General features: G+C 33.6%; 1 protein-coding gene across 2 annotated transcripts; it reads right to left on the bottom strand.

Moving 5' to 3' along the window:
• Positions 1 to 5,922: 5,922 nt before the first annotated feature.
• Positions 5,923 to 13,392, bottom strand: LOC142348398 (uncharacterized). Of its 2 annotated transcripts, none has more exons than XM_075399735.1 (4): positions 13,015 to 13,392; positions 12,441 to 12,845; positions 7,303 to 7,727; positions 5,923 to 6,560 (listed from the first exon to the last, which is right to left on the bottom strand). In XM_075399735.1, exons 1-4 carry the CDS (start codon positions 13,376 to 13,378, stop codon positions 6,234 to 6,236), a joined length of 1,521 nt encoding a protein of 506 aa, XP_075255850.1. In that variant the 5' UTR covers positions 13,379 to 13,392; the 3' UTR covers positions 5,923 to 6,233. The 2 variants fall into 2 exon arrangements, with proteins under 2 accessions (XP_075255850.1, XP_075255851.1); XM_075399736.1 differs by having other exon boundaries at positions 12,441 to 12,842.
• Positions 13,393 to 13,486: the final 94 nt, after the last annotated feature.

The raw sequence follows: 13,486 nt of genomic DNA, 5'->3' as shown, positions 1-13,486 counted from the left end.
CTTTGATTATGGTATGATTTCCTTAGCTTAACAAAAGCTCTCCAAATTGAATAGAAACACGTAGTCATAACAGTGAGTCCAGTCATTTAAGGAAATACACTCCACCCAACGAACAAAATAAATATTAGTTAAGATAAAAAAGAAATGGATTACAGATCAAAAATCAAAAATGCAGAAGCAGGAGTAAAAAAACAATTAATATTTCAATTTGAATTAATATTTCAATTTGAGAATTAATATTTCAATTTGAGATCCTCAGCAAAAGCAATCAGATAAGACTCAAAGACTAAAGATAAGAAAGTTTTCGTAAATATAAAATGTGGATACATATAGCACATAACAGCATTAGCTAAAAACTTGCTCACAAAATTACTTTCGACCACCATCTAAGAACTACTTCTATAGATTTGAAAAATTATGCTTCACCAAAAGCGTTGTGTTGCTAACAGTTAGGCTTGAACTAAAACTTTTTAACTGGAACTTTATTTTTTGCGGAAATGTTAGAAAACAAATTCAGGAAAAAAATGAGAGGACAACTATACAACTCATGAAGAGTAACATATCATAGTTGAAACCCGCTCCAGGGTTCATCAGGTTAATTAAGTATTGAAGTTCTCAACATCGCCTACCTAAAGCAGAATTAGAACTTTAATAAATCCCCGCTTACACCTATCATGATATCGGATACCTAAAATACGAGGTAGAGGAAGATTTATTCTTACATTGGAAAGGTTCCTACCATATTTCAAAACAAATTACATAACTGTTTCCATAGCTATTTTCTGAGTTTTTCTAAACGAATACGGTGATCAGATAAATTTCTTCGCTCCTATACCGTGTTTTCATAATATCTTTGCATTGACAACAAAAACCGGTCCTACTAGATTTGAATAAGAGCAAAATCAGAAAGCGTATTTAGAAGAGAGCTAAAAACCAAGCAAAGATTAATAAAAATAATTTGAGCCTCATTACAAATTTTAAATTAATCCCTGTACAACATAATTTTTTGGCAAAATTCCAAGTTCGAATAAAAAAATGCAAAACGGTCAACACTTGTTTAGACAAATTGAATAAATAGATTTGTAGCAGTAAAAACAAAGCAGGTACAATACATAGCTTTGACACTAAAAAAAAAAGAATTTCAGCAAAAAAATTTTTGCAGAAGAATTTAAATTTCCTCAAATTTGTCTACAGCATTAAAATATAAAATTAAAGGAATAACTGTCTCACATAAAAGACACTGCCACTTTCAATTTCACTTACCTTTGATTATGGTATAATGTCCTCAGTTTAAAAGCACTCAAAATTGAATAGAAACAGGTAGTCATAACAGTGAGGCAAGTCGTTTAAAAGAAACACACTGCACCCAACGAATATATATTAGTTAAAAAGATAAAAGAAATGCATTACAGATCAAAATTCAAAAATGCAGAAACAGGAGTAAAAAAGCAATTAATATTTCAAGTTGAGTCATTGCTGACGAAGATCCTTAGCAAAAGCAAGCAAATACTAAAGCTAAGAAACCTTTTGTAAATATAGAACTGTGGATACATAAATCACATAAATTAACAGCATTAGCTAAAAACTTGCCCACAAAATTACTTTCGACCACCATCTAAGAACTTCTTCTATAGATTTGAAAAATTATGCTTCGCCGAAAACATTGTGTCGCTAACAGTTAGGCTTGAATTCAAACTTTTTAACTGGAACTTTATTTTTTGCGGAAATGTTAGAAAAAAATTCAGGAAAAAATGAGAGGACAACTATACAACTCATGAAGAGTAACATATCATAGTTGGAGCCCACTCCAGGGTTCATCAGGTTAATTAAGTATTGAAGTTCTCAACATCGCCTACCTAAAGCAGAATTAGAAATTAAGAACTTTAACTCCACGCTTACACCTATCATGATATGGGATACCTAATACACGAGATAGAGAAAGATTTTTTCTTACATTGGAAAGGTTCCTACCATATTTCAAACAAATTACATAACTGTTTCCATAGCTATTTTCTGAGTTTTTCTAAACGAATACGGTGATCAGATAAATTTCTTCGCTCCTATACCGTGTTTTCATAATATCTTTGCATTGACAACAAAAACCGGTCCTACTAGATTTGAATAAGAGCAAAATCAGAAAGCGTATTTAGAAGAGAGCTAAAAACCAAGCAAAGATTAATAAAAATAATTTGAGCCTCATTACAAATTTTAAATTAATCCCTGTACAACATAATTTTTTGGCAAAATTCCAAGTTCGAATAAAAAAATGCAAAACGGTCAACACTTGTTTAGACAAATTGAATAAATAGATTTGTAGCAGTAAAAACAAAGCAGGTACAATACATAGCTTTGACACTAAAAAAAGAATTTCAGCAAAAAAATTTTTGCAGAAGAATTTAAATTTCCTCAAATTTGTCTACAGCATTAAAATATAAAATTAAAGGAATAACTGTCTCACATAAAAGACACTGCCACTTTCAATTTCACTTACCTTTGATTATGGTATAATGTCCTCAGTTTAAAAGCACTCAAAATTGAATAGAAACAGGTAGTCATAACAGTGAGGCAAGTCGTTTAAAAGAAACACACTGCACCCAACGAATATATATTAGTTAAAAAGATAAAAGAAATGCATTACAGATCAAAATTCAAAAATGCAGAAACAGGAGTAAAAAAGCAATTAATATTTCAAGTTGAGTCATTGCTGACGAAGATCCTTAGCAAAAGCAAGCAAATACTAAAGCTAAGAAACCTTTTGTAAATATAAAACTGTGGATACATAAATCACATAAATTAACAGCATTAGCTAAAAACTTGCCCACAAAATTACTTTCGACCACCATCTAAGAACTTCTTCTATAGATTTGAAAAATTATGCTTCGCCGAAAACATTGTGTCGCTAACAGTTAGGCTTGAATTCAAACTTTTTAGCTGAAACTTTATTTTTTGCGGAACTCTTAGAAAACAAATTTAGGAAAAAAATGAGAGGACAACTATACAACTCATGAAGAGTAACATATCATAGTTGGAGCCCACTCCAAGGTTCATCAGGCTAATTAAGTATTGAAGTTCTCAACATCGCTTACCTAAAGCAGAATTAGAACTTTAATAAATCCCCGCTTACACCTATCATGATATCGGATACCTAAAATACGAGGTAGAGGAAGATTTAATCTTACATTGGAAAAGTTCCTACCATATTTCAAACAAATTACATGACTGTTTCCATAGCTATTTTCTGAGTTTTTCTAAACGAATAAGGTGACCAGATAAATTTCTTCGATCCTAAAACTTGCTTTCAAAATATCTTTGCCTTGACAACAAAAATCGGTCCTTCTAGATATGAAAATGAGCGAAAACAATAGGCGTATTTAAAATCGAGCTAAAAACGAAGCAAAGATTAATCGAAATAATTTCAGCCTCATTTCAAATTCTAAATTAATCCCTGTACAACATAATTTTTTGGCAAAATTCCAAGTTCGAATAAAAAAATGCAAAACGGTCAACACTTGTTTAGACAAATTGAATAAATAGATTTGTAGCAGTAAAAACAAAGCAGGTACAATACATAGCTTTGACACTAAAAAAAGAATTTCAGCAAAAAAATTTTTGCAGAAGAATTTAAATTTCCTCAAATTTGTCTACAGCATTAAAATATAAAATTAAAGGAATAACTGTCTCACATAAAAGACACTGCCACTTTCAATTTCACTTACCTTTGATTATGGTATAATGTCCTCAGTTTAAAAGCACTCAAAATTGAATAGAAACAGGTAGTCATAACAGTGAGGCAAGTCGTTTAAAAGAAACACACTGCACCCAACGAATATATATTAGTTAAAAAGATAAAAGAAAGGCATTACAGATCAAAATTCAAAAATGCAGAAACAGGAGTAAAAAAGCAATTAATATTTCAAGTTGAGTCATTGCTGATGAAGATCCTTAGCAAAAGCAAGCAAATACTAAAGCTAAGAAACCTTTTGTAAATATAAAACTGTGGATACATAAATCACATAAATTAACAGCATTAGCTAAAAACTTGCCCACAAAATTACTTTCGACCACCATCTAAGAACTTCTTCTATAGATTTGAAAAATTATGCTTCGCCGAAAACATTTTGTTGCTAACAGTTAGGCTTGAATTCAAACTTTTTAGCTGAAACTTTATTTTTTGCGGAACTCTTAGAAAACAAATTTAGGAAAAAAATGAGAGGACAACTATACAACTCATGAAGAGTAACATATCATAGTTGGAGCCCACTCCAGGGTTCATCAGGTTAATTAAGTATTGAAGTTCTCAACATCGCCTACCTAAAGCAGAATTAGAACTTTAATAAATCCCCGCTTACACCTATCATGATATCGGATACCTAAAATACGAGGTAGAGGAAGATTTAATCTTACATTGGAAAAGTTCCTACCATATTTCAAACAAATTACATGACTGTTTCCATAGCTATTTTCTGAGTTTTTCTAAACGAATAAGGTGACCAGATAAATTTCTTCGATCCTAAAACTTGCTTTCAAAATATCTTTGCCTTGACAAGAAAAATCGGTCCTTCTAGATATGAAAATGAGCGAAAACAATAGGCGTATTTAAAATCGAGCTAAAAACGAAGCAAAGATTAATCGATATAATTTCAGCCTCATTTCAAATTCTAAATTAATGCCTGTACAACAATTTTTCGGCAAAATTCCAAGTTCGACTTAAAAAAATGCAAAACGGTCAACACTTGTATAGACAAATTGAATAAAAAGATTTGTAGCAGTAAAAACAAAGCAGGTAAAATACATAGATCTGACACTAAAAAACAGAATTTTAGCAAAAATTTTTGCAGAATTTAAATTTCCACAGATTTGTCTTTTCTATAGCATTAAAAATATAAAATCAAAGGAAGAACTGTCTCACATAAAAGACACTGCCACTTTCAATTTCACTTACCTTTGATTATGGTATGATGTCTTCAGTTTACAAAAAAGCTCTCCAAATTGTATAGAAACAGGTAGTCATAACAGTGAGGCAAGCCATTTAAGGAAATACACTGCACCCAACGAACAAAATATATATTAGTTAAAAAGATAAAGAAATGGATTACAGATCAAAATTCAAAAATGAAGAAACCGGAGTAAAAAAGCAATTAATATTCCAGGCTCCGTCATTGCTGACGCAGATCCCTAACAAAAGCAATCAGATAAGATTCAAATACTAAAGATAAGAAACTTTTCGTAAATATAAAACTGTGGATACATAAATCACATAAATTAACAGCATTAGCTAAAAACTTGCTCACAAAATTACTTTCCACCACCATCTAAGAACTTCTTCTATAGATTTGAAAAATTATGCTTCGCCGAAAACATTGTGTTGCTAACAGTTAGGCTTGAACTCAAACTTTTTAGCGGAAATTTTATTTTTTGCAGAACTGTTAGAAAACTAATTCAGGACAAAATTGAGGGGAAAACTATACAACTCATGAAGAGTAACAAATCATAGTTGAAACCCGCTCCAGGGTTCATCAGCTTAATTAAGTATTGAAGTTCTCAACATCGCCTACCTAAAGCAGAATTAGAAAATAAGAACTTTAACTCCCCGCCTACACCTATCATGATATCGGATACCTAATATACGAGGTAGAAAGATTTGTTCTTACATTGGAAAAGTTCCTACCATATTTCAAACAAATTACAACTGTTTCCATAGCTATTTTCTGAGTTTTTCTAAACGAATACGGTGACCAGATAAATTTTTTCGCTCCTAAAACGTGTTTTCATAATATCTTTGCATTGACAACAAAAATCGGTCCTTCTAAAATGAGCAAAATCAGAAAGCGTTTTGACGAGGGTCCAAGCAAAACCAACAGGTGCATGGTACATTTGACACTTTAAAGTTTCGATTTTTTAATCTTCAAATTCTCGACGAGAACGCTTAAAATACAGTTAAATTAGAGCACAACATAAAATTGAGACCTGAATATAAAACAACATCCAGCTAACTATATCACTGCTCCATGTAAATCATATAGAATTTCATGACAAATTGATATAAATATTAGAAATTTCATAAATATCAATTTCCATCTCTAATTGCAAAACAAATTTACAGCTTCAAATTACACCAAAACAACACATAGTATAGTTTTCAAGACAACCTCCAGTCAATTAAGAAATTTTCAGCTTGTCACGGAACAAACTGACCATTCAATATTGCAAGCATAGAGAAAGCAAAATAACCTTTAAATAAAATTTTCTAAAGAAATCCAATTTATACAACCGCGTCTTATGTTCCAACCAAATTGATCCTCAAGATTGTCAACATTTCGAAAGAGAGAAACATCCGCTCTCATTTTGTACAGCAAAGTTTTTCCCATGATAAGAAGCTTTAGACTTCGACTTTGACAGATGTCTCTCAATTTTCGTAGAAGCGCGTCGTAGGTTTGGTCACAAAAATAACGTTCTCCTTTGAAAATTTGAGAAATTGCTAGCTCATCCGGATCAATCGAAGTGGTTCTTGCATTTGTACGTACGAAGCAACTAAGTAAGATGCTACTCACATCAATGCTAAACGGAAGCTGTTTCCTTGTCTTACTAAAGTCACGTCAGTAGTGAGAAATGGTTGAGTAGCTGGGTGAGTGAGTGCGGTGGGATGGGTGGGTGTACTGTAGAGATTTTGGATCCCTCGGACCCAGTCTCGAACTGAAGTCAAATACTTTTCAAATTGTTAAATTTGATAGCCTGACCTAGAGAGGCATCCTTTTTCAGTGCGCTAGACCAGGCAGTTATGTTATTATCTAACGAAAGCTGCATGTTTAATTCAGTCTCTAAATTAGGGGAGAAAGTTTTGAAATGAGCCTTCAAAAAAGAGGTTTTCAGGACCTATCCCCCAAGTTCAACCCCCCTCCCCCACCCCTATTAATAATTTATAAACGTTGCTATATAGCACGTCTACCCATGGACTGAGGTGGGGGGGGGGGGTTGAATGTCCACTAAGCTGAGGGGGCTTTAATCCTTATGTCAATGGTATAATTAATTTTTTTCGGTAATTTCAAGTTTTGTTCAAACGAACCGGGGGATTAAAGAGGAAGGAAACTTTTGGGTCTTTCCCATCATAGCCCCCCTTCCCAGCTTGGTCAGATGTCTACATCACCCCCCCCCCCCCCCCCATCATGGTAACTATACCATAATGGGGGGCTATAATTTCATTGGGGGGTGGGGGTGTACAATGGGAAAGACCCAATTTCTTTCTCATTTCAATTTTTACATGAAGTCTATGGCCAAATCACCCAAATAAGGAAACAGCTCCCTTAGAACATCCAAAAAGCCAAATGAGTCGACAATATTTTCGACAGCACTCAATACAGTTTTGAGTGTTTGGTATTCACAACTAAACTTCACAGCCATAATTGAAGTGCGATAGCCATGATATTTCATAAACTGTTTTCCGAAAATTTGGCGACCGATATCGGGAAAATAATCTTCCAAATTATAACACTCGACGAAAGTGCATTTCCTGAAATAGGGAAAGAGATACGAATACGTTTTAACAAGAGCACAAGAAGGCGGAAGTGATAGAAAGCTAGGGTCTAAACAAAATTTCGTCAAGTAGCCCCGGAAAAATGTAAAGGACACTAGTTTCGGCAAATATTGGCATAAGAAGTTGGATAAACTTTCCATATTAACCCAATTTGCAGAATCCATTACAAGTTCTGTAATTTCTGTTGATTCAGCAACTAAAAACAAGACCCGTTTCCGACTGATTTAAAAGTGCATATTTTAATCTTCCTATGTTTATCTTTTATTTAGGGAAAACAGCTTTCGGTGCTAGCCCAAAACTTCTATTGTTTTGCGTAAAAAATGGACTTTTTGGAGGCAATGAGCGACAATTGTGGGCATTAGTTTACTCAATACCCAAAACAAGGAGGCTCGGCGATGTGTGTTTGCACATAATGTTCCGACCCCACTCATCCACATTTTTGATGATTTAATTGTCTTCCAAAAAAGGAGACAGAAAATTTTAATGTTAACTCACAAGCTAAGTTAATTTATGCCACTAACAAGACTACGAGACTAGTTAAACAAAAAATCAAACAACAAAACCAAACAATAATTACGACCAAAAATCAATGTATATTTTTTAGAACATAAAAATGTCAAATTAGCACCTGATAAAAACTAAGTTCAAACAAAATAAAGATGTGGAACCTGCCCCTAATGAGACTAGGCAACAATTAGACAAAAAGAACAAAAGGGAAAAATAAAAAAAACTATTTTCACAAAAAGAAAATTTTTAAAGTCATGGAAACCATTAGCTATCAACTGAACTCATTAAATAGGTTTATTCATAAATCAAGAAGAAGATATTTAGACCTCTCAATATCCAGCTTATGTCTTACGACTAAAAAAACAAACAATACTGATAACTATGAAAATTTTTTTAAAAAAACAAACTCAGTGACCAAGCCAAAAAAATTATAAGCTATTAACTAAACCAGCAACACATTTGTATATAAGTGTTTCTGTATTCAGCCCAAACGGACTTGAACTTAGTTTGCCAATGTTACAAGACGACACAAATCAAACTCAAAGTTTGGGCGAAAATACTAAATCAAAAAAATTTCTGAAAGCTCGTATAATCGAAGCCAGAATACCATTGATTTAAGCAAGAAACCACTTTTTAAAAAGTTGTAAACATCATTTCATCAAAAAAAAGTGCGCAAGATAATGTCATTGATCAACCTACGCTTCAATTAACAGAAATAAGGAAGTAAGAATAAAAAAGTCGGAAACCTTCAAAAAACAATATTTTTTAGAACAAATAAATTCCAAGTCATGAAAACAATTAGATTTAGACGAGAAAAAGAATGACAAAGATAGCCAAAAGTTGAAAACTCGTTTAAAATTTTCGAGAAAACGATGTTGCAGCGCTGAAAAACAGAACATATTGACTAAAAACCATACTTATCCAAAGCACTTTCTTTCAAAGCCAATGATGTGATATGTGTCCCGCCAAAAACGTAAAACGGTGACTAGACAATACAGACAAATAAAAAACTTTAAACAAAATGGAACGCACAAAATGAAATCTCTTAATCTCAAACACAAGGACCGTTTCTGTAAACATAGAAAGCAGTTCATGACGGCTAAATCAGTTCATTAGAAAAAAGATGTGAACTTTCTGTTGAAACTGAGATACAAGTTGACAAAACAAGAAAATGAAAGGTTGAAAAAAATGAAAAGAAAAAGGCAAGTTAAAAAAATGAAAAATAACGACAAAACTAAGCAGACAAATTTGAAAACTAATCAAACTTTACGGGAAAACGGTGTCTAAGCCGTTAAAAACAGAACCTATTAACTAAAAACTCAAGATATATTCAATTTCGCATTTTTTCAAACCCGTTCTTGTGATACGTGTTCTGTCATTAGCGTAAAAAATGTGACCGGACGATAGACAGATGTTTAACAATTTAAAAAAAAACAGAACAGTGCACAAAAAATTATGAAACGGCAATAACCATTTCTGAAAACAAAGAACGCAGTGAGGGTTGCACGTCCTTTCACTAAAAATGATCCGACCTCTCTGCCGGTAATGGGCTGCAAGTTGACACAGAAAAAGGATAAAAGTATGGCAAAAGCTCACAAATCCACTTTTTTGTTTTGAAAATGAATATAGTTTAACTTTTAGCTTCATAGGACACAATGGGACATGCCAACTGCGAGCCTAAGTGTTAACACTAAAAATAAAAAATACACTCTAATCTCACTGGGAACTTGATGTATGTTCATTGGGCCTTAATTGCAACTGCAAAGAAAATTGCCAATATTTGGACAAAAAATGAAGTAATTCCAGTTTAATAGCATTCTGGTTTATTCACTTAAGAAAACAAAAGAGCAAAAAAAAATATTTTAAAAAAGAAAAAAACAGCGACATATATAATTCGAACCCACGAATAGTCCATAACTAGCCCTGATATTGTTGTTGTCCGTTAAAAACAGGTAATTATTGCAAATTTTAGCGAAAAAATAACTTGAAAAAATAGTTGGATGACTATCAGGGTTAAATTGAAAAAACAGGAAAACATTTCATTCCGGACCACTCTCATAACAAAGGAAAGTAAAACCAGAAATATTTGGAATTTGAGAAAATTGTGAGAATATTTTAAGGTTTGTACTTTCGGCTAAATTGAGAAAAAATATTCTATAGAACTAAATCTTTGATTAAAAAGGCTGAATTTTGAAAGATTTAGCCAAATTGTTAGCAAAAACTACTGATCAAATTGTTCGGCACTTTATTGTCTTTAAAATTTTAACCATTAACATTTTGTGAAGAATTTTAACAAGCTTCTAAGCAAAATGGACCTCCCAAAATGGGCAAAAATACGGAAAATGTGAACAAAAACAACAGAAACCAGTAAAATGTTCACAAAACTTTGAACCACAAAAACTCCGTGGACAAAACAAAATTCAACAAAATCTCTTTAATTCTATATTCTACGCAAAACGAGTTTTCTAATGATACCACTCACAACTCACTGCGATCAATATATCGATTGGCCTAAATTGACGGAACAAAAAAATCCTGTTTGAGTATATACTTCCCCACCCACCAAAAAATAATAAGTTCAAGAGATTTGGGGACTAAAAATCACCAAATTCAGTAAACGCAAAAAAAATTTAAAATAGTTTAACTAATATAACAATTGAACAAGGAGACTCGGTAAGGTGCGTTGGCACAAAGTTTCGACCCCCATCATCCATATTTTGACTACCAATGAGGAAGCGGTTAAAACCAATCAAACCTTCACTTATTGCCTGAAAAAAAATGGTGCATGAATTTAAAAAATCGTATTCAACTCAAAACACTAAACAAGATAAACAATGCCGTTTTAGAGAGCCGATGAGACCAGCCATTAACGAGAAAACGAGGAACAAAACGCGCAAAATTAAAAAAAATACGCTAACATTTTATTGAAAACGATTAACTCCAAAGTCATGAAAACGATTAGCCATCAACCGATACCAATAAAATGGTTCATTTAAACCGGCATAGCGAGCCCTTTAGACCTGTCATTATCCAGAATTTGTCATGCGATTTAAAAAAGGCACGACAAATGCAGGCAAAAAATAAAAACTCAGTCAAATTTTGCGACAAAACGATATCGAGGCAGTTCAAATCTTATCAGAAGTTGCTCAGCCATTAATGCCATTTTAGACCTTTCATTAATGTGATGAGATCGACGAAAATGGGCAATTGTCCAGAAATAAAAATAGGATGCAACCTCTTTTTGCTGACACTAAGCTGACCAAAACAAGATTAAAAAAGACAAAGCTCGAAATTCATTGATTTTTGAAACATAATTTTACAAATCATTACCATAAACAATCAACTAAAAAACAGATTGATTGACTTTCAACTCCTTAGGAAGCGAATTGCACCTGTCAATAGCCAGAATAAGACTACAAAATGACAGCGAATAGAGGTAGAGCTCATAGAATTCACGAACGATCTTACGCAAACGGCGCGCAATGAAAAAACCGTGAGCTTTTCAAGGAAGCCAACATAAATGTTCATGAGGTCTCATTTGTATGTAAATGGGATTTGTCAAAAATTGAGCCGCAATTTAAATTCATTCTGTTCCGCAATTATCATTCTTTAAAAAAAAACAAAAAAAAGACAGCAACCCAATACAATCCGAAGAATTCTTGAATTGTAACAATCCAGAACTAGATCCAAATTAGCGTTTCTAATACTGCTCGTTTATCAAAAACGTTTATTTCCTCAAATGTTTTCGAAACACATTAATTGACATAAAGGTCAAAATTCCAAAAATAAATGATCAATTTTGGATAATTATCACGTAGAACACTCTCATAGGAATCAGAATAAAACTAGGCCTCTTTGGGAAAAAACATTGTGTCACCTGTGTTCATTTCTGTATTAGCAGAAATTTCAGCCAAAAATAGCCGAATTTCAACCAAAATTAGCCGACATTTCAGCGAATATAAAACAGTTCAGCAACACACCTCTGTCTTAAAGTACATCAAAAAACACTATTGTTAACAATTTTGACATTTTTCAAGCAAAATTGGCAAAAACTGGAGCAAAAAATACTGAAAACAGTCAAATTTTCACGAAACTTTAAACATCGACAACTCAGTCGAAAAAAATTCAAAAGAATATTCTATATTTCAAACGATCCCGTGGTTTGCATTTGCCGAATAACTAGTCTATCCGCAAAGAAGAACTGGAAGAAGTTTATCATACTATCATCAGTAGATACAAGCATTCTGATAAAAAGCATTATCAGGAAAAAAATCTCGGTATTAAACAGTCTACAGAAAGATCTCAATTTTCAAGCTTTTGACTACTCGACAGAAAACTCAAATTATCTCTCTCAAAAAACCTTTACATTATGCCTCCGTTATTTCTAGGAAACAGGTCCTACGTTGATCACTTCCTTCCAGAATTAGCAGGTTGCCAATAGAGAGTCGGCGTAATTTAGGCAGTATACTCAATTTGTCCGCAGGAAATTCGAATTGCGTTACTTCAAGTTGCGTCAAGTTATGCAAGCTTGAAAGGATCATTTCAATTGCCCGGAAGTCATTTTCAGAAAGACCCCCCGCTTTTGAATTCTTCGATAGGGTTAATTCATCAACCAAAGGCGATGATTCGTCCCAGGTAACAAAAAGGGGTTTCATGAATCTTACCGAAATCTCAGCTCCGTCCTTCAGAGCTTCCATTTTCATCCAGCGAAGTAGGTTATTAATGACCGAACAAGATCCTGAGCTGGCCACAAGTTCCAATTTCTCCACACTTTTTCCGAACAAGTTTTCATTCGTGTGCATCACTGCTAAAATCAAGGGTCTTTCCCATTATAGCCCCCAGCTTAATGGTCAGATAACCTCTAGCCCTCAGCTTAGTGGTCAGATAACCTATAGCCAGCCACCCCCCCCCCCCAATCATGGTAATTATACGATAATGGGGGCTATAATTTCATGAGGGGCTATCACGGGACAGACCCAAAATCCCGGAGTCGGCGTCGAGAACATCAAATCTGAACTTCACATTTGTAACCTTCCAGCAGGTTTCTCGTCTCATAAGATCCATAAATGGGAGGAGACCAGAATCAAGCTCTGGTTCTACCCTACCGAATCTAACAACGTACGAAAGTTTTAATCTGGAGTTGTGTACAACTTCAAGCATTTGAACACAAGTCGCTCTGAGGTTCAGAACATCCCGAAGACACCTCAAGAAGTCTAGGCCACCGAAGTATTCTGTTATTTCTGTTTTTCTCTGATTAACAAGCAATTGGACGATCTTCTCAATGATGTACTCAGGCAAGCAAACAAATGATTTATTTGGTGAGAAAGGAACAACATTCATTTTATAGTTCTGAAAAATAAACATGTGGAAAATGGGATCTATTCTCCCCCCCCCCCCCCCCCCAGTGTTTTTTATGACCTCCAGTTACAAATTATATGTTGTTATATA

Source organism: Convolutriloba macropyga, chromosome 10 (genome assembly GCF_964194025.1).
Source record: "Convolutriloba macropyga chromosome 10, txConMacr16.3, whole genome shotgun sequence".
NCBI classification, from domain to species: domain Eukaryota; kingdom Metazoa; phylum Xenacoelomorpha; order Acoela; family Convolutidae; genus Convolutriloba; species Convolutriloba macropyga.
The sequence above is the reverse complement of the archived record's forward strand: the minus strand, read 5'-3'. Positions and strand labels throughout refer to the sequence as shown.